General features: G+C 44.7%; 1 protein-coding gene across 2 annotated transcripts in view; it reads left to right on the top strand.

Moving 5' to 3' along the window:
* Positions 1-9,116: 9,116 nt before the first annotated feature.
* Positions 9,117-22,187, top strand: part of LOC147033626 (uncharacterized) — a 40,422-nt gene continuing 27,351 nt past the window's right edge. The window contains exons 1-2 of one of the 2 annotated variants that reach the window (XM_085857224.1): positions 9,117-9,361; positions 9,601-9,985. In XM_085857224.1, the coding sequence (XP_085713350.1) occupies positions 9,604-9,985 (382 nt within the window). In that variant the 5' untranslated portion in view covers positions 9,117-9,361; positions 9,601-9,603. Of the gene's footprint in view, positions 9,420-9,600; positions 9,986-22,187 lie in introns of both variants that reach the window. The other variant, XM_085857217.1, reaches the window with a different exon arrangement.

Raw genomic sequence — 22,187 nt, 5'->3', positions numbered from 1 at the left:
TGGTGAAAGGGAACGGCACTAGGTAGAGAACATCGTGTTACGGATTTGGAAGCCTTTTGCACACAAACATACAGCAGTCCCTAAGCTTAGTTATTTCGATAAGTATGTGTATAGTTAGATTCCTCCCTGTGTTTAATGGGAATTTCAAGTGTGTGATGCGGGTTATTTCATAGTCAGGTCTTTTTACGGCTTAAATCCCTCAACAACCCTCCAAAGGAGTCGACGGCAACAACCCCCCTCTGCTTTCAGTACTATTCGCATTCTTCGCGCGCTGGCGTGCCGAACACGTGCGTATGCGGGATTTCATCAGTCTCTGGCGCTCTGGTTTTCGCTCCAAAAAAGCGCCTGGAGTCCCTCGTCCATTCAGCGAGGAGCGAGCCTCAGCCGACGCTCGCCGGCCAATGGGAAGCCAGCATGCCATATACTATTGCGCAGCCTCTTCGAGGGGTGCGCCTCTTTGGGGGGGGGGGCTGAGACATCGACACGCCCTCTGCCCACTGAAGGCAGGACACCGAGGCAACCGACATGCCCCACCCCCCCCCCCGTCCAATGAGAGATGAGGTGACGTCAGAGGCGGTCCCTCTGGCCCCCGCGCGCGAGGGGGAGGGAGAGTGTTCGGCACGTTCTGTCTGCGCTGGTCTGCTCTCGCCTGGCTGGTTGGTGATCCATTCGTCTGGTTTGGTTTTCTGGTCGTCCTCGTAGCGCAAGGGTTCCTCTCGTCTCATCTGCCTTCGTGCTGGCTGGCATCCGTCGCATATCCCTCGCCCCTGGTGCTTGGTGCTGCATCAAAGCTGTGGGTTCGAGTCCCACCGAACAAGACCGACCAAACCGCACGAGGCGGACAGGTGCACAGCCAGACTCTGACCCCCCAGCTGACCTATCCTCCTCAGCTGGAAGGTCCAATAAAGACCCGACGAGGTCCATTTCTTTTGGGTGTGTGTGTGTCTGTCTGTGGGCCCAGTCTGTAAGTAGAAATTGTATAAGTGTTGATTGCTCATTGCACATTGCATATTCATGATTAAGTCTGCTCTGTGTCTCCCTTCCCGATTATTGTAAATAAACCTATTAAATGTTTTTTTTTTTTTTTTTTTTTTTTTTTTATACCTTGGTCGAGGCTCGTATGAGAGCTAACACACAACTCACAGCAAGGAGGCATGAGACAAGAGGGGCGGGAGTGGAAGGGACAAAACATTGGGGAACAGACACAGGTGAACTGTGGAAGGGAGAGGGATGGGGATGGGACGGGGAACATGGCGAGGGGAAGATGGACATTAAAGGGACTTTCAGGAAGGAAAGCAGGAGAATTGAAGGAAGTGGGCTTGGGTGGATTATCGGGGGTAGAAAAGATCGAGGATTTGGATGGGGGAAGATAAGAGGTGGTGGTGAACAGCTGTTTTGAAAGCCTGAAGGGAAGAATGGGAAAGAATAGAGTGAGGAAGTTTATTCCAAAGGCGGGAAAAAAGAGGAATGAAAGAGTGAAGATGAGCAGTGATTCGTGATTTTGGTAGTTTTACCAGAAGGGGGTTGTTGGCGGACCTTGAGCGCCCTGTGGAAATGTGGTTGGGACAAATCGCAGAGAGAGCAGGGGGGCAAGGCTGGAGAGGAGTCGGTAGAAGACAGAAAGACCACCGACCAACCTGCGGTGATTGAGTGAGAGGCCCAAAGACTCAGCTTCATTGCGGGAGATGCCAATGATCTTAAAAGCCCTGGTTTCGACAGCGTGAAGTCGAGAAAGGTGGGAGGCAGGAGCACCAGCCCAGAGGGGAGAGCAGTACTCCATCAGGCTACGGACAAAAGCTTTGTAAGTGGTCAGGAGCTCAAGAGGGCCGAGGAAGGACTTTGCACGACGGAGGATTCCCAGTCGGCGACTGGCTTTTGAGGCAAGGTTGGAAATGTGACTTTCCCAGGAAAGGTCATGGCAGATAGTGAGACCCAGAAGCTTGAAAGAAAAGACTTCTTCCAGAGGATTGTTGAGAAAGTGGATGGGGGGGTTTTGTAAACGGTCCTTTCGAAGAGACATAGTGAGAGTGTGAGATTTGTCTGGATTGAAAGACATGTTTCACGTGTTGGACCAGTTTGTGATTTTATCCAGATCTGCAGTGAGCGAAGAAGCTGCTGCTTGCCGGTCTGAGGGATGACAGATGGTACGGCAGAGGGTTGAGTCATCGGCAAAGAGAAATAGAGGATTTTCCAGAGAGTCCGAGAGATCATTGATGAAAACCAGAAAAGAACAGGGCCCAGAACGCTACCTTGAGGAACTCCAGCCTGCACAGGAAGAGGGGATGAAAGAACTCCATTTAGGGCCACACGTTGACTGCGACAGGAGAGGAAGTCTGCGAGCCATGAGTGGAGATGGCCTTGAATACCATGGGAAGAGAGTTTGGTGAGTAGGGCAGGGTGCCAGACTGTGTCAAAAGCACGTGATATGTCCAGGGATACGGCTCGGATTTCCTGTCTGGCATTGAGGACCTCCATCCATTGATGGGAGAGCAGTAGCAGCATATCTAGGGTAGAGTGACCTGGTCTGAAACCAAATTGATGATTGGAAATCAAGCCATTGGAGAAGAGGAAGGATTTCATGTCTGAAGCGATGATGGATTCCATAACCTTGCTGATGATTGGGAGAAGGCTGATTGGTCTATAGTTACAGGGATCTGTTTTTGCACCTTTTTTATGCAGGGCAGTGATGTTAGCAGATTTCCAAGCAGATGGCAGATGACCTTGGGAAAATGAGAGGGTGAATAGAACAGAGAGAGGGTGAGCAAGAGCAGAAGAGCAGGCTTTGAGGACACGTGGGCTGATGCCGTCTGGACCGGTTGCAGAATCTGACTCGAGGTTTGAAAGCAAGCTCTCCACCTTGTCAGGAGAAAAGGATACAGAGTCCAGGGACAGTTGGGTGCGACTGGGTAAAGTGGGTAGAGATAGTGATGGGTTTGGGACACAAGATTTAGCTGCAAACACCGAGTTTAGACATTCAGCTTTATCACGTGTGGAATCAGCAGTGCGGCCATTTGAGGTAAGGGAGGGGATGGAGGGGGAACATACACCAGAAACAGATTTGATTAAACGCCACCAGGATTTTGAGGAGGGAGAGAGGTTTGAGAGTTCAGACTTGAGATGAGAAAGATGTTGTTTTCTGACTTCATGTTTTCTGACTTTCATGAAATGTTCCAGTTCATTGTCCATGTTTTCTTCCATTGGCCGAGCATGGTTTGGGCTTGAGAATTAGTGAGGCCGATTGGGCCGGAAGTGGTTCATTTGGTCCGGCGCGGCGTTCGTAACTTCCGCTCGGTTACGCCGGATCAGAGTCGGTAACAGTGACTCGGTTCGGACAAAGTCGGTCGAGGGTGTGGCTTCACCGGTAGTTAGACGGCGTGAGTACTTAGGTAAATTGGAATTAGACAAGTGGATCCTACCTCACGCCGTCAAAATATTGGCGACCACGGTCCTTTAAGCGACCCGTCGACTCCGGAGTTATCCGGGGTGACGACCTTTCAATTCCAGTGTTCGGTGGGAGACGGCCCTACTTCTCCATCTAGCGGTCGTCCTCGCCACCGAACCCGGCACCACAACAATACCTCCACCAGGCTGAATAATTTACATTTTGTATCCCACTGCTTGGTTGGATCTGAATCCAGACTTTAACCAAAATTGAATCGGCTTATTCTCTTCACCTAACCAACTCATCCACCAAGTTTTTGAAATATGTTATCCATAGTTTTTGGCCCCATCTCTCAATGGAGAAGAATGACTTGAAAAATTCTAGCAGTCAGATCCGGATCCGGATCTTCCCCAAAATCGAATCAGTTCTTCCTTGTCCCACACCCAACATGTCCACCAAGTTTCATCCGAATCCGTGCACAACTTTTTGAGATATCGTGCTATGTATCGTTTTTGGCCCAATCTCTCATTAGTGAAGAATCACTTGAAAAATTCTCGGATCCGGATCCGGATTCGGATCTTTACCAAAATTAAGTGTTGTTGTCCTTCGCCAGTCGCCTACACACAAAAAAAAATCCAGAACGATTGCTTGAAAATATGTGGCCAAAAATCATGTGACAAACAAACAGACAGACAGACAGACAAACAAACAAAGAGACAGACAGACAAACATTACAGACCAACATACTTGGCGAAAATAATTTTTGACAAATAACAAACAAACAGACAGACAAACGGAGCAAACGCAATACCCTCGCCAATTATTCGGATTTATGCATCACGGTGAAGCGTGTGTGTGTGTGTGTGTGTGTGTGTGTGTGTGTGTGTGTGTGTGTGTGTGTGTGTGTGTGTGTGTGTGTGTGTGTGTGTGTGTGTGTGTGTGTGTGTGTGTGTGTGTGTGTGTGTGTGTGTCACATTCACTGTGAGATGATTGAATGAACAGATAAACGAACATGACCCCTTCCATCCCTGGATATTTCTCATGTTTCCTGTATTTCCCTTAAATAGCACAGTGAATGTGTTTCCCAATGGGCCGGTTATGGGATTTTGACGCCCGGTGTGACCACAGTGTGGTCGTTTGTGTCTGTAGCGAGAGTTCGGGGAAAGGGTGGAGGTCACGGGGAGGACGTTTTGGGGACAAGCTCGACACAACCTGAAACAGCAGGACAAGGAAAGGTAAACGGGATAAAATGGAAATGGAACAGAAAACGAAAGAGGATGAGGATGGGTAGAACACAAGATAACCATGGAAAGGAAGGTGTGGGCTTGGGGTAGGTTAGTGACTCGAGATGGAGGAGGTGAACGGCGTTGTTGAAGTCCTGGAGGGAAGAATGAGTTTGAACAGCTTGAAGACGTTGGATCCATGGGTGAGAGAAAAGAGGAACAAATGAGTGGAGGTGAGCAGTGAGCATGGATTCTGAGTTTCACCAGAAGGGAGTTACCTGCAGACCGTGTGCACCCTGCAAGAACTTAGTTGGGGGGGGGGGGCAGAGAAAGGAAAGGGCAGAGGGTGCCAGTCGAGAAAGGAGGTGGTCAAAGGTAGGCCACCGACTTGTCTGCTATGTGTGAGATTCGTCTTCATCGTGGGAAATTCCAATGATTTTGAGGGCTTCTTTATCCACAACATCGAGAAGTGCCAAGTGTGAGACAAGGGCACAAGGTGTGAGGTCGGGATGCAAGGTGTGATGCAGGAGAGCAAGGTGTGATGCAGGAGAGTAAGGTGTGATGCAGGGGTGCAAGGTGTGAGGCCACCAGGTGTGATGCAGGGGTGCAAGGTTTGAGGCAGGGGCACAAGGTGTGATGCAGGAGCACAAGGTGTGAGGCAGGGGTGCAAGGTGTGTGGCAGGGCCGCAAGGTGTGATGCAGGGGCAAAAGGTATGATGCAGGTGTGCAAGGTTTGATGCAGGGGCACAAGGTTTGATGTAGGGGCGCAAGGTTTGATGCAGGGGCACAAGGTGTGATGCAGGGGCACAAGGTGTGTGGTGGGGCCGCAAGGTTTGATGCAGGGGCACAAGGTATGATGTAGGGGCGCAAGGTTTGATGCAGGGGCACAAGGTGTGATGCAGGGGCACAAGGTGTGATGCAGGGGCACAAGGTGTGTGGCGGCGCCGCAAGGTGTGACGCCCCCACGAGTGAGGCAGGGGTGTAATGTGTGATGCAGGGGTGCAAGGTGTGATGCAGGGGCACAAGGTGTGATGCAAGTGTGCAAGGTGTGATGCAGGCACGCAAGGTGTGATGCAGGAGCGTAAGGTGTGAGGCAAAGGCACAAGGTGTGATGCAGGGGTGCAAGGTGTGATGCAGGGGTGCAGGGTGTGATGCAGGAGCACAAGATGTGAGGCGGGGGCGCAAGGTGTGTGGCGGGGGTGCAAGGTGTGAAACAAAGGCACAAGGTGTGACGCCGCCACAAGTGAGGCAGGGGCGCAATGTGTGATGCAGGGGTGCAAGGGTGCAAGGTTTCTTCTTTCAAAGAAACTTGCTCTCCCTCATGCACAGATTTATCCCCTCTCGTGTTCAGTTGTCCTACCCTTCCTCCCGCCCTTGGTTTACTGAAGCTTGTGGCGAGGCAGTTGTCCTGAAACAACTTGCCTTTGCCTCATGGAAAGCAAACCCAACTGAGGGCAATCTCAGTTCTTTCCACAAAGCTCAGAACAAGTGTGTATCTACCCTCAGGAGGGCCAGAAAACAACATCTTTCTCATCTCAAGTCTGAACTCTCAAACCTCTCTCCCTCCTCAAAATCCTGGTGGCGTTTAATCAAATCTGTTTCTGGTGTATGTTCCCCCTCCATCCCCTCCCTTACCTCAAATGGCCGCACTGCTGATTCCACACGTGATAAAGCTGAATGTCTAAACTCGGTGTTTGCAGCTAAATCTTGTGTCCCAAACCCATCACTATCTCTACCCACTTTACCCAGTCGCACCCAACTGTCCCTGGACTCTGTATCCTTTTCTCCTGACAAGGTGGAGAGCTTGCTTTCAAACCTCGAGTCAGATTCTGCAACCGGTCCAGACGGCATCAGCCCACGTGTCCTCAAAGCCTGCTCTTCTGCTCTTGCTCACCCTCTCTCTGTTCTATTCACCCTCTCATTTGCCCAAGGTCATCTGCCATCTGCTTGGAAATCTGCTAACATCACTGCCCTGCATAAAAAGGTGCAAAAACAGATCCCTATAACTACAGACCAATCAGCCTTCTCCCAATCATCAGCAAGGTTATGGAATCCATCATCGCTTCAGATATGAAATCCTTCCTCTTCTCCAATGGCTTGATTTCCAATCATCAATTTGGTTTCAGACCAGGTCACTCTACCCTGGATATGCTGCTTCTGCTCTCCCATCAATGGATGGAGGTCCTCAATGCCAGACAGGAAATCCGAGCCGTATCCCTGGACATATCACGTGCTTTTGACACAGTCTGGCACCCTGCACTACTCACCAAACTCTCTTCCCATGGTATCCAAGGTTATCTCCACTCATGGCTCGCAGACTTCCTCTCCTGTCGCAGTCAACGTGTGGCCCTAAATGGAGTTCTTTCATCCCCTCTTCCTGTGCAGGCTGGAGTTCCTCAAGGTAGCGTTCTGGGCTCTGTTCTTTTTCTGGTTTTCATCAATGATCTCTCGGACTCTCTAGAAAATCCTCTATCTCTCTTTGCTGATGACTCCACCCTCTGCCGTACCATCTGTCATCCCTCAGACCGGCAAGCAGCAGCTTCTTCGCTCACTGCAGATCTGGATAAAATCACAAACTGGTCCAACACGTGGAACATGTCTTTCAATCCAGACAAATCTCACACTCTCACTATGTCTCTTCGAAAGGACCGTTTACAAAACCCCCCCATCCACTTTCTCAACAATCCTCTGGAAGAAGTCTTTTCTTTCAAGCTTCTGGGTCTCACTATCTGCCATGACCTTTCCTGGGAAAGTCACATTTCCAACCTCGCCTCAAAAGCCAGTCGCCGACTGGGAATCCTCCATCGTGCAAAGTCCTTCCTCTGCCCTCTTGAGCTCCTGACCACTTACAAAGCTTTTGTCCGTAGCCTGATGGAGTACTGCTCTCCCCTCTGGGCTGGTGCTCCTGCCTCCCACCTTTCTCGGCTTCACGCTGTCGAAACCAGGGCATTTAAGATCATCAGCATCTCCCGCAATGAAGCTGAGTCTTTGGGCCTCTCACTCAATCACCGCAGGTTGGTCGGTGGTCTTTCTGTCTTCTACCGACTCCTCTCCAGCCTTGCCCCCCTGCTCTCTCTGCGATTTGTCCCCACCACATTTCCACAGGGCGCTCAAGGTCCGCCAACAACCCCCTTCTGGTAAAACTACCAAAATCACGAATCACTGCTCATCTTCACTCTTTCATTCCTCTTTTTTCCCGCCTTTGGAATAAACTTCCTCACTCTATTCTTTCCCATTCTTCCCTCCAGGCTTTCAAAACAGCTGTTCACCACCACCTCTTATCTTCCCCCATCCAAATCCTCGATCTTTTCTACCCCCGATAATCCACCCAAGCCCACTTCCTTCATTTCTCCTGCTTTCCTTCCTGAAAGTCCCTGAAATGTCCATCTTCTCTTCGCCATGTTCCCCGTCCCATCCCCATCCCTCTCCCTTCCACAGTTCACCTAATGTGTCTGTTCCCCACTGTTTTGTCCCTTCCACTCCCGCCCCTCTTGTCTCATGCCTCCTTGCTGTGAGTTGTGTGTTAGCTCTCATACGAGCCTCGACCAAGGTATACAAAAAAAAAAAGTGTGATGCAGGCGCGCAAGGTGTGAGGCAAGGGTGCAAGGTGTGAGGCAAAGGCACAAGGTGTGATGCAGGGGTGCAAGGTGTGATGCAGGAGTGCAAGGTGTGAGGAAAAGGCACAAGGTGTGAGGCCGCCACGAATGAGGCAGGGCGCAAGGTGTGAGTCAGGAGCGTCAGCCCAAAGGGGAGAGCAATACTCCATAGAACTGCGGATGAACGCCTTGAAGGAATATATTGTGATGGAGGATGTTTAATCAATCCATTTTATATTTATTAAACCGACAGTGAATGAATAAAATAGCTGAATCAGCAAATCGTTACATTTTGTTCTTCCCGAAGTCCGTAAGTTGTACGAGCACGATGTGATCCATACCTTGAATATCCCCATTGTCTGATCACTTTACATATTCTATCTTCTCTCCTTTCGTTGTTATCTTCGCTACCGAAGTCGGACAGAGGTTATGTTTACACCCGTGTCTGTCTGTCTGTCTGTCTGGTTGGTTGTTTGTTTGTGAACAAAATATCTCAAAAAGTTGTGGACGGATTGGGACAAAACTTGGTGGGCAGGTTGGGTATCTGACATCGAAGAAGTGATTCGATTTTGGTGAAGATCCGAATCTGGATTCGAGAATTTTAAAAGTGATTTTTCACCATTGAGTGATGGCGCTAAAACTATATACTGTATGGCACAATATCTCAAAAAGTTGTGGACGGATTCAGACTAAACTTGGTGGATGAATTGGTTAGGACGTTAGGTGACGACAAGAACAAGCTGATTATATTTTAGTTCAGGACTGAATCCAGATCCAGTCCATCAGTCAGTGTGATACAAAACATAAAGTAATCATCCTGGTGGAGGTATGCGCTCTACCTAATGCCCTTCTAGTTTTAGTACATTAATATCGCAGAGGCACAGCAGGAGCAGCAGGAACAGCAGAAGGAGGAGGAGCAACAGCAGGAGGAGCAGCAGGAGGAGGAGGAGCAGGAGCAGCACTGGAAGGAGGAGCAGCAGAAGGAGAAGGAGCAACAGTAGGAGAATGAGCGGCAGCAGGAGGAGGAGGAGGAGCTGCAGCACGAGGAGCAGCAGTCGGAGGAGGGGGAGCAGCATCAGTAGCAGAAGGATTTGGAGCAACAGGGGCAGGAGCAACAGGGGCAGGAGCAGCATATCTGATGGGATCTCGCGAGATTTGGTGTAATTGTGGAAGTGGGACCACGTACAGAGTCATTTGTGTTGCATTTATAGTTTTCTGGTACGGAGTGTTTATATATATATATATATATATATATATATATATATATATATATATATATATATATATATATATATATATATATATATATATATATATATATATATATGATTATCACTGGGGAAAAAAAAAGTTAATGTTTTAATTATTTAATTAATATATTTGCGTGGATTCCTCACAGAAAATGGAGAGGATGAGAGCTCTGGACCGGGTCAGTTCCATTCCGGCCTGGCTGGAGAGCCAGGGTCTATCGGAGGAGTCTCTCCGAGCTGCGGTTACGGGTCTGGGGGTCGAGATCCTCGGAGGTCTCTGTGCCCGGGCCGAACCCGCTCCGATGAGGGTTCGATTCCGTGCTTTGTCCGCACGAAAGTTCACCTACACCATGTACGTGGAACTCTGTCGGTACATGGAGTCGTGCCGTGCAGGGCGAGGATCGGAACGAATCGTCGTGCCCGGACGTGGTGAGGACGTTGAGGAGACCGAAGGACCTGGTGGAGTCCATCGGGTGCAGATCGAAGACAAGGACTCGATTGGTCCTCAAGAGGACGACGTGGACCCTGTGTTTGGTAAGCTTCAGTTTCAGTTTATTTATTTCCCGTCCTGCTTCAATGGAACTCAACATCTGAGAAATGTACATCTTATGATGAGAACATTGTTCGAACCTGGGTGGCAGCATGGCTTTGAGGTCCTCATAACCATGGATTGTGATTAAACATATCAGGAGATGTAATTAAATAAATAAACAGTGTGAAATAAGATGTATATATGATGGGACTAAAAGGATGTGGACAAATAAAAGGTAGATGGAATGCAAATGGGGGAAGGATGGGTAGAGGATGGGAAATACTCTGGTATGCACTACTCTTGCATTTGCATGGCAATATCACTCATTAATCGTTTATTACCAGTGATTACTTCATGTATTCTTTTGTACTGGCAGAGTTCCCGCCCGATGGGCAATCTTGTTCCAAGCATGCAACACGTTCTTCTGACTCATTCCTTTATTTGGGCAGTGTATCGGCAACTGGCAGGTCAGGTAAGGTATGGGAGCATGCGCCAGAGCAGCGCGTCGCTGCATGCACTTTCCACCGGTACTCCAGGGGCCTCCATCTGGCCATCCCCCAGGGAGATGCCTGGCCCATCCCCATCTCCTTGAGATGCTGATCAACCTGCTGCAACCACGAGGCACGTGGTCGGACCATTGGCCTCCTCCACTCATGAGACTCCCTCGCTGAGAAAATCTGGTAAGCAGGATCAGCGTCAGGAAAACGAGCCACATGTCCGTACAGCTGCAGCTGACGCTCCCGGACTATGCAGGTAACAAATCTCATTTGAGTCTCTCTCAGCAACCGCTCGTTGGACACAAAGTCCGACCAGCGATACCAAGGATTCTCCGAAGAGACCTGGTACCAAAGGAATTAAGTGTCCGTCTTAGATCCTTGATCACAGTCCAAGTCTCGCATCCGTAGAGCAAGACTGGAAGCTCCAAGGACCTGAAGACTCGGACTTTCGTCCTCCCGCACAGGTACCGGTAGCTCCACATCTCATTATCCAGTGAATTCATGACTCCCCAGGCCTGACCCAGACATCTATTGACCTCTGACTCACAGCCAGCAGAGATATGAATATCACTGCCAAGGTAAGTGAATCTCTCCACGACCTCAACATCCTCACCACAAACAGGCACAGACAGGACAGCAGCATCCAAGATGTCATTGAAAGCCTGGATCTTAGTTTTGACCCAGGAAACCCGTAATCCCAGCGGCTCCGACTCCTCATTCAGCACCTCGAGGGCCCCCAAAAGGATATCTAAAGTTTCCGCAAAGATGACTGCATCATCTGCGAAATCAATGTCAGAGATCTTGACATTCCCAAACGATGCACGGCAGCTTGATCTCTCCGACATCCTCCCTAGAATCCAGTCCGTACAAGTGCTGAAAAGTGTGGGGGCCAGTACATACCCCTGACGAACTCCAGTAACAACTGGAAATATGTCAGAGATGGTACCACCACATCTCACAGCACTCTCAGTACCAGAGTAGAGTTCAGACATCAGATCGTTCAGTTTTGGTGGCACCCCACGAAGACCAAGAATCCTCCAGAGGACATCCCAATTCACTGAATCGAACGCTTTACAGAGATCAACATAGGCTGCAAGCAGCCCCTGCCGAAACTCTCGTCTGCATTCGGTGAGGACCCAAAGAGCAAGGATACAGTCAATCGTTGACCTCTTTGGTGTAAAGCCTGACTGCTCTAGATGCTGGTGCTCCAGCAGATGGTGGCGAACCCTATCAAGGATTATCCGAGGAAACACCTTGCCCGGCACTGAGAGCAGTGTCACCCCTCAGTAGTTGTTGCAGTCTTGGCGATCACCCTTCCCTTTCTGGAGAGGCACAACAAGGCTCTGTTCCAGTCAGTTGGGATGATGCCTGTGCTCCAGGCAGAGCACAGAACTGCATGAAATGACACGAGTGCAGCATTTCCACCAACCTTGAGAAGTTCAGCATGGATGCCACAGATCCCTGGAGCTTTACCCCATTTCACCCGGTTCATCAGAGCTTGTGTTTCCACAAGCGAAGGTGGACCACTGTTGATTGGAGGGTCAGCAAGAGGGATTGTACCACCCCTGAGGTCCAACTCGACAGCTGCTGGTCAGCCTGGTACAACCGCTCAAAGTAACCGGCCCAGAAGGCCTTCACTTCGGACTCCTCTGTCAAGAGCCTACCACCATCTGCTCTAACTGCAGTACACCGAGGGATGGGCTTGGATGAACGCAATGCGTGAATTCCCCTGTAAGCAGGACGAGAATCACTTGACCACAGGTGATGCTCTACCCCCTCACAGATTCCTCGCACATAGGCTTCCTTGTCCACCCTAAACGCACGTACAGTTTTACGCCTCAGCTCCCTGAACAGCTCAGCTCTGCCATTCAGCCTGGCCCTGCGACTGGTCAATGGTATCCAGTGTCCCCTGAGAGATAAAATTCTTCTTCGCCCTCCGGTGAGTTCCAAGACATCCACCGGCAACATCAAGGGCGGTGGCCTTGAAGGCACTCCACAACTCTTCAGGACCTCCCAAAGCACCCAGACCCCCCAAATCTCCACTCAGCCGGTTTGCAAGCTCCTCAGCTACCCTCTCATCCTTGAGCTTGCCAACATCCAGCCGAGGCTGGGATGGTACCATTCTCCTGGATTTAAGGTGCAACTTCAGAGTTGCGACAGCAAGCTCGTGGTCAGTATTGAGGAACTGAGCACTCCAGTAGACCCTGCAATTCTGGATCATCCTCCACCGACCATCAACGACGACATGGTCAATCTCCTTTGCCACACCACCAGCGTTGGAATACCAAGTCCAGCGATGAGCTTGTGGGCGCTGAAACCATGAACCAGCCACCCTAAGTCCATGACTTCTTGCAAAGTCAAGGAACTTAGTGCTATTCTGGTTCATAGTTCCTCACTCATGGGGACCAACACACATCTCATAACCATCCCTATCCGTTCCAGTGGATGCATTGAAATCCCTCAAGACTAGAAGTGTATCTCGTCTGGGGCACTGATGAACCACAGACTCGAGCGTGGCGTAGAATGCGTCCTTCACGGTGAGGTCACTCGCCTCAGTCAGAGCATAAACAGAGACCAGGGAAATGACACCTAAGGAGTGACGAATCCTTAGTCTCGCTGACGAATACGCTGATTAGACGAATACGCTGATTGACTTGTGTGACCTCAATTATCATTGGGGTCAGCTTATTGGAAACAACTACAGTAACTCCTTGGGAATGGTAACCATCAGAGCGACCAGACCAATAGTAGGTGTAACCACCCACCATGATCTCGCTGCAATCCGGTCTCCAAACCTCAGAAAGTGCTGCAATACCAATGTCCAAACGCTTGAGCTCAGATGATAACAGAGACAGGTGTTCATCCTCTCCTAGGGATAGGACATTCCAGGCACCCACCCGAAGGGATAGCCTCAGGTTAACCCAAGGAGACCGCCGTCTGGTGGACGACACCTCAGCACCACTCCGACACACTCTCCCACAATCTGACCCAGGAATGATACCCCGTGGTTTCCCTCCTATCATCAAAGATTGGGGGTCCCGAAGGCTTTGCCACAATCCCATCATCCGGTGAGCTGCCCTGCGAAGGGAAGCTGCACAGGAGGTACTCCCATGGAGTGGATTTTCGATTTCTTTGCATTTTTGTGTTTTGCGGAATGAAGGGTTTTACGGTGGCCAGAGTGCAAATCCTGCCACCAACTTCCTAATAAGAAGTAACCCAACTGCAGGAGGACGTCCGCAGACACAGGTGGGTACTAGATGTGGATGGCCTTTGGCTCACAAGGAGCTCCTCCACCTTTTGACAGGTTTTCTTTTTAATCCTGCTGGGTGTCCATATCCAAACACCCTCCTCACCAAAAAAAAACTGGTGGGGGAGACGGTTTAGTCACCGACAACCTGACCATGGAACAGGTTAGTACAGGTTTACATGATACCTGTAGTAAGTCATGGATCTAATCTGGCCTGACCTGACTGATATGTTCTGACAGCTGACTGATATGCAACTGACAGCTGACTCAAATGTTCCCAAAATAAAATATACAATCAGAGATTGCAGACCCTCACCAGAACTTGTTTTGTGTGGTGTTTGTGTAGTTTTGTGTGGTGTATTTTGTGTGGCGTTTGTGCACTGGTGTGTTCCGTAATTAGTAAGAGACATAACTGGAACTGCCACTTTATAACTGCTGGTAGTGATGACCGGGAACCAAGATGTCCTACTTTGATCGGACACCTGACCCTGACCCTGACCCATGATGTTTATTATTATTATTCAATTGAATTCAGAATGGGATTCAAATAAATTCAATTCAAATCAAATGGAAGACTAAATAGGTACAGTTCTACATCATCATATAATGGACGTAAACCTGAAACTTCTAACACACTTTTCTCCAAACATTTTCTGTTCATACTTCTGAAATCTTCACATTATGTGTTCCATGTATTTACGCAGGTGATGGCGGATTCAAAAAATCTAATATAGATAGGATTTTCAAAAAGGGAATTGATGACGTCACAAGCAGCAGCGTTCGGCGGCACACCGACGGCCGTGTCCCAGACGACACGCTTTACTGAACAAATCCATGAGTTCAGTACATTTGTTCAACTCAGCATTTGCGACTTTTATCCTGCCATGTTGTTAATCTGTTGATGGAGGTAATATAGAAACGATGAATATGTCAAACAATTTCTGTTACTCATCCGGCAGTATGTGTCAAAGCCATCAATCAAAAGCGACCGGTCTCAAACGCTACCATGGGCACCCAGACACACCACAAATATGAACTGAGCTGTTGAATGCGGCGTGAAACATCCAAAGAAACTACCGTAACCGAGTATTGTGATCTGTCCTGTTCCCCATGCCCGTCGTAGACGGGTATCTGCTCGTTGGAGTAATCAGAAGGAACCTGAACAAGCAAAGAGCAAAGATGAAGTCATCAGGAGTAACCTGGAAAGGATTTGCATTTCAGCTGCTACTCATCTGCCCTCAAACCCACCCAGGCACAACGATGTGAGCCTTATTCAAAAAAATAAATAATAATAATAATAATAATAATCAAAAAGTACCCCGATTAAAAAACAATTAAATAATTATGGCTGCCATACCATGCAGCAGATCAGGTTAAAATTTAAAACATATATTCCACATCACTACTAGATCATAACTGTGAAGTTTCACATCGATTGATTCAGCGGTTCAAGATAAATAATTTTTTAAAGATTTTTCACTAAATCCAACATGGCTGCGAGACCATTTTACTTATCAATTATTCGTGAATATCCTGATATCCTCATGGCTTGGGGAACACTTGTGTGAAGTTGTCCCTCGATCTGTTCAGCTGTTCTGGAGAAGAAGATTTTTTATAGGTTTTATGGTAAATCCAATATGGCTGCCAAAGTTTCAATTTTTTCCTTGGTGTGGTTTCAGAGATACAGAGGTGCAAAGTTTTTTTTTCCCATTTTTCCAACATGGCTGCTACACCACGTGACCTATTACTTCAAAATTATCATTATGACATTCTACATGAGTAGTCGCTCCTTTGATGAAAATTTCGCCTCAATCCGACAAGAGGTTGCAGAGAAAAACACGAAAGTTCTGTGCAAACAAACAAACAGACAGACAGACAAACGGACCCAAATGTAATACCCTTTCCTCCGGCAATGGTAATAACCCGGGTTACTTGCATAAAATGAAAACATACCTACTGCTTATAATTCAAAATACTTCACGGAACTGGAAAACGTGGGGACAGGAATACTGTACTGTAAGTGGTGGAGTCTTGGAATACCCTCCCCCACCTAGAGGCGGCACTGCATGACACACATTTACCTGGAGAATTTACATTTTACCTCTCCCCTTCCCCCAAGACCACCGGCAAAAATAAATACATCCCTATCCACTAATCGGGGTCATGCTGATCCTTTGTAGCAAGTCTGGATGTAATCAGCCCAGAACTGTAGGATTTTTTAATAGTTGTTTGAATTTTTTTATATCTGAACTTTGTTTGTATCCGTTAATCCATATACATTAACAGATAGATTATATTAGTAGGGTAAGAATACTGATTCTGGCTCACTTTTCCCCATGTAAATGAATGGGGGATTTTCAGCGATTCATATTTTTTTCCCTAAAAATAAATCCCCTTTTTATCCCAAGGTATATTTATTTGTCTCCCCTTTTAACTTGGAGGTTGAACCTCATTGAATTGAACACCTGAGGGTTGAACAGCTCACTCATTGAACCTATAAAGATTTGTTCATTCTCAAATTCCTTCAATAGTTTAATTTTCTTTGCACAATAATCCCCATCTAAAATATTGACAAACAAAACATTTGAATCTTTATATTTTTGAAGATACCCCTTTTGTGCCATTATGAAATGATAAACTTCTCTTAATGCTCTTGTTTGACCACCTCCTGAGCCACAGGTTATTTTTTGTTAAGCCCCGCCCACTTTTCTTTAAGCCCCGCCCACTTTTGTTAAGCCCCGCCCACTTTCCACAAGGTATTCAATAAGCCCCGCCTACTTTTCTTTAAGCCCCGCCCACTTTTGCTAAGCCCCGCCCACTTTTGCTAAGCTCCGCCCACTTTTCATAAGGTTTTTTTCTAAGCCACGCCCACTTTTCCTAAACCCCGCCCACTTTTGCTAAGCTCCGCCCACTTTTCATAAGGTATTTTTTCTAAGCCACGCCCACTTTTCCTAAGCCCCGCCCACTTTTACTAAGCTCCGCCCACTTTTCATAAGGTATTTTTTCTAAGCCACGCCCACTTTTCCTAAGCTCTGCCTACTTTTGCTAAGCCCCGCCCACTCTTACATCATTTCCAGTTCATCTCTGACTCACAAAGAAATCACTAGAAAATTACAGGATGTTATGGTTTTGAAAAATTTCCCAATGAAGGCTTGCCTAGGCTTGCCCAGGGAATTTCCAAAGGAAACCACACCCACCAGTCTTTCTCTATAAAAGCTTCAAACCCAGGCTCCATTTTAAACATTTGTTCTTGCTGGCAATGGTGTGCTGTGTGCTTGCCTCGAACTCTCTGTCTTGTATGGAACTAAACCTTCAAGTTGATGAACTGGATTCAAACCTCTTATCTATTGAGGTAAGATTTTTATTTTCCTATTTTCAAACTTTGATTGAAGCATACTCATTTAATAATTAAATAACTTAATTAATACATTATTATTTTCTCTCACAGGAAATTGTATCTGAAATACAAAATGAAAAAACTGCTTTTGACACAACTTGCCGGAAATTGTTGGCTTGGTTGAAGACCTTATGAGCGACCAAGACCTTGAGTGGGATGACTTTGGTGTTCCTTGGAACTCTCTGTCTTGTATGGAACTAAACCTTCAAGTTGATGAACTGGATTCAAACCTCTTATCTGTTGAGGTAAGATTTTTATTTTCCTATTTTCAAACTTTGATTGAAGCATACTCATTTAATAATTAAATAACTTAATTAATACATTATTATTTTCTCTCACAGGAAATTGTATCTGAAATACAAAATGAAAATACTGCTTTTGCTACAACTTGGGGGAAATTGTTGGCTTGGTTGAAGACCTTATGAGCGACCAAGACCTTGAGTGGGATGACTTTGGTGTTCCTTGGAACTCTCTGTCTTGTATGGAACTAAACCTTCAAGTTGATGAACTGGATTCAAACCTCTTATCTGTTGAGGTAAGATTTTTATTTTCCTATTTTCAAACTTTGATTGAAGCATACTCATTTAATAATTAAATAACTTAATTAATACATTATTATTTTCTCTCACAGGAAATTGTGTCTGAAATACGAAATGAAAATACTGCTTTTGCTACAACTTGGGGCGAAATTGTTGGCTTGGTTGAAGACCTTATGAGCGACCAAGACCCACAGAACGAGTTCGTCCTTGATGACCCAACCAAAGAGTTATACCTTGGAGACCAGCAAAATCCTGAAAAAGAGTTTTACAGCAATAGTACTCATTGTGAGTTATCAAGACAATACCCACTGAACAAGTTATACGTTGATGAGCCAGAATACAAGTTTTACCTTGGAGACTCACAAATTTTGAAAAAATCAGTAAATAAGTTCTGCCTTGATGGTTTAAATAACTACCTTGGAGACTCAGGAAAAGGGTTCTGCCAAGATGGTTCTAAATATGGGAACTACCTTGGAGACTCACAAATTTTGAAAAAATCAGTAAATGAGTTCTGCCTTGATGGTTTAAATAACTACCTTGGAGACTTGGAAAGTTGGGGTTATTTTGAAGACTTGAAATGCTACCACTCTTTGGGATTTAAACCTATCAAGAAAGTTCTTACTCCCTCTTTCTATGTCATCAAACCTGAAAGCCTTAAAAGACAGAATTGGAAGAAGAGAAAAAAAAAAAAAACGTAAAATATATATATATATATATATAGGTGGAAATCTCATTTTGAAAAAGACTGTGTTGGGTGAGGATTGAGTTGGGGTTGAGATTTTGAATGTGAGGGTTGGGGTTGAGATTTTGAATGTGAGGGTTGGGACACACACACACATACACATCAACAAACAAAAGTTAAGCCTTGACTATTCAGTTGAGGATTCTGTGTTTGGGGTTCACAGATGTAAGAACGTCCACCCCTTGACACACATTATATACTGTTATACACCTCGGACTTGGCCCTCGAGTGTCCACAACGGTGTATAGTAGGAGGGAGTGAAGCGCCAACCTATTGCTCCCATTGCACACACACACACACACACAAACAAAAGTTAAGCCTTGACTATTCAGTTGAGGATTCTGTTTTTAGGGTTCACAGATGTAAGAACGCCCACCCCTTGACACACATTATATACTGTTATACACCTCGGACTTGGCCCTCGAGTGTCCACAAAGGTGTATTATCTGCTTAGTTTTGTCTTTTGTAATTCCTGTGAATAAAATGAACCTAAAATCTCTTCCCCTTCCAAATCATATATTTTATAAGTCCAAGGAACTGTATCTATTACATCAACAATTTTAAAAAGTTCTTTCGTCCATCGTTCAGTAAAACCCTTTTCAAAATGAGATTTCCACCTATATATTCTTACGATATCACCAACTTTGAACTTAGGTTTTCTGACATTAATCTCTTTTTCATATTTTAATTTTGTAAATGTTTCTGATGGTTTCATATTTGTTGACGTGTGAATCGTGTCATTATACTTATCCACAATATCCTGAATAAAAGATGACCATTGTTGTGAACCGAGTTGTGTGAATTTTTTATATAGTCTCTCTTTTAAGGTACGATTAAAACGTTCAACAACAACTGCCTTCCCTTCATTAAAGGTACTGTATAATGTAATACTGTTATTTTTTAGACAATTCATAAATGTCTTGTTATAAAACTCTCTACCCTCATCAGTCCACAATTTTTTAGGTTTTCTCTTACTTTTATTAAATATCTGTTGAAAAGCGAACATAAGAGTATTACCTGTTTTGTTTTTTAAAGGGACAACCCACGCATATCTACTCCTCAAATCAATAACGGTTAAAGCATACTTGTACCCCTTATCATTATTGAGTTCAATCAAATCAGCAGACCAGATATAATCAACTTCCTTGGAATAAACTTTCCTTCTCTGAAACTTTGTGAATATTGGTTTATGTAATTCATCAGCTAATTGCTCTTCAGTCTTAATGGCATCATTAGTGCCTATAAGTTTTTTGAATTTCCAAGTCCAAGTTTCAATTTAGCACTGATCATCTTCTTCACGATGAACCTATCAACTTTTTCTCTCAAGGTTGGATTTTGTATCAGAGACAAATTATACAACATTTCTCTATCGGCTTCATGCTTTTCTTCCAACGTTGTGGTATTCCCATAATCAATATCGTGTCTCATGCACACTTCATCAACTCTATTGATTGGTTTACTCCAGGATTTAGGATTGTCTGCCTCATCTAATCTTTTATCCAAGTTTGTGCCTGGACCACAGAAAGAATACCCTGGAAGATGTAATTCCCCTGGTATTCCAGTAGTTGTAAATTTACTTCCTGATAAAAACTTTTGTATATCTCCTCCGAGTTTGTGTTTGGAGATAAATTGATGTTTTTTTGAACCACAGACCGAACATATACCTTTTTGTATAACCCTGTTATTTTTACTTTTAATATATGAAATATTTTTAGTATTAGTTTTCTTTTTACATTTGAGACAATAACTCATTTATTTATGAGAAAAATTCCTGCAGAGTGCAAAAACCTTTTTAGTTTCCAACATGCACATTTGAATCTTAATTTTTAAAACATAAAGAATCCTTAGAAATGCCTTCACTCTCTCCTCCATTTATTTAAGAAAAAACTTGAATTAAAATGAATAGCTTGACGATGTCAATAGTCTTGAAGAAAATATTGCAAATAGACTTGTCAATTCTTTGTTTTCCTCCTCGGTGGGTTGAGTTATTTTCTGTAATACCACCAATCCTTTTTGAATCTCACTGGTTTCCATATTTTGATATTTATTCATTCTCTCTCTTTCCTCCCTCTCTCTATTCTCTCTTTCCTCCTTCTCTCTCTTCTCCTTTTCCTCCTTCTCTCTCTTCTCCTTTTCCTCCTTCTCTTTCTTCTCCCTCTCTCTCTTCTCTCTTTCCTCCCTCTCTCTATTCTCTCTTTCCTCCTTCTCTCTCTTCTCCTTTTCCTCCTTCTCTTTCTTCTCCCTCTCCTCCTTCTCTCTCTTCTCCTTTTCCTCCTTCTCTTTCTTCTCCCTCTCCTCCTTCTCCTTTTCCTCCTCTTCCCTCTCTTCTTCAACTCCTTCCTCATCCCTTACTATCCTTGAATCGTTTACACCCCATAGAATATTATACATATATTCATCAGGATTTCTTGTTATTCCTGTATCCAAAATAATTTTTTACAACAGGAAACCAATAAAATTTCTTTTGAATTTCTAAAAGAGCCTTACCTTTTCTTAACCTTATAATTTTTTCATTATTTAACATTCTAATTAAATCTAAAGTTGTCGGTTTATCAACATCAGCATAATGCCAATCTTTTATTGAAAATACCTCATTCTTATGTTGTAGAACATATTTATTAAAATACCGAATACCCTTTTCTTGAAGGTATGCTTGGACACAGAAATGATAATTTTCTTGAAGCCTTCTTGCTGTCATTTATGTATTAGAAATATATGTTAGAATAATATTATGGCACGAAACACCTCCCCATCTTCCCATAGTTAAATCATTTTGTATTTCCTTACTTATTATATATAATCCTGTTTTTTCTGTTTTCATGAGATAAACAAGGGCAAAACCATTATTATATTTACCCTTATTAAATTATTTTATTTGTTGTTTACTAATCGTGGCTCCACAAAACTCATTCTCGATACCAAGTGGATAATATTCTTCCTTACGAGACTGATTTAATTGTTCCAGGTCTTCGAGGTTAATTTTAAATGACCAATTATACCCTAAATCATTCATATCATACCCCCATTGTTCTATTCTCATACAAACGATACGCCCTTCTTTATAAAAATTTATTTTAATTCGAACTGTGAATTCTGTATGACCTGGAGATAATATCAACACTTCTGTATCTTTAGAATACACAGCCGTTTTATTTAAGTATATATATTGTGATAAATCGCTTAATCTCACCAAGTCATTCGTGTCAGTCGGGCTTGGATAATTTTTTTAATTTATAAGCATTTTTCATGTTAATATTTTTGTTTATATTATATTTATGTCGTTCAGCCTGTGCCTTTGTGTAATAATTTGATAAATCAATATCCAGTTCTTGAGATACACCAAAGATAGAACCATCTTTACCAACATAAGTCATTTATATTAGATTAAAAATAATATCATAAAATTTTTTATTTTTGTTGAGTTGAAATAACACATACAGACATAATTGACCACAACACTTGGAATTTAATTCTTGGACTTGAAATGTTTGATAAATAATTTAATGTTTGATAATTTTATGACTTCAACAGGTGGTGGAAGACCAAAACTATCAAAATAATATTTGTCTTGACTATTAAAAATACAAACCCAATGAGAACCGTTCCCATCATTATCTTCTAAGTTCATAATAATATTCTTTGTATGTTTCGACACATTTGTTAATTCATCTCTCATACAAATAACCACATTATGAATTTTTAATTTCTTACAATATTTGGCAAGTTGTAAATTTGATGTTGTATTCTTTCCAAATTCTTTCAACCACTCATCAATGCTCATT

Source organism: Eptatretus burgeri, chromosome 2 (genome assembly GCF_056783735.1).
Source record: "Eptatretus burgeri isolate ZD-2024b chromosome 2, Ebu_testis_v1, whole genome shotgun sequence".
NCBI lineage: Eukaryota > Metazoa > Chordata > Myxini > Myxiniformes > Myxinidae > Eptatretus > Eptatretus burgeri.
This window is presented reverse-complemented; position numbering and strand designations above follow the sequence as displayed.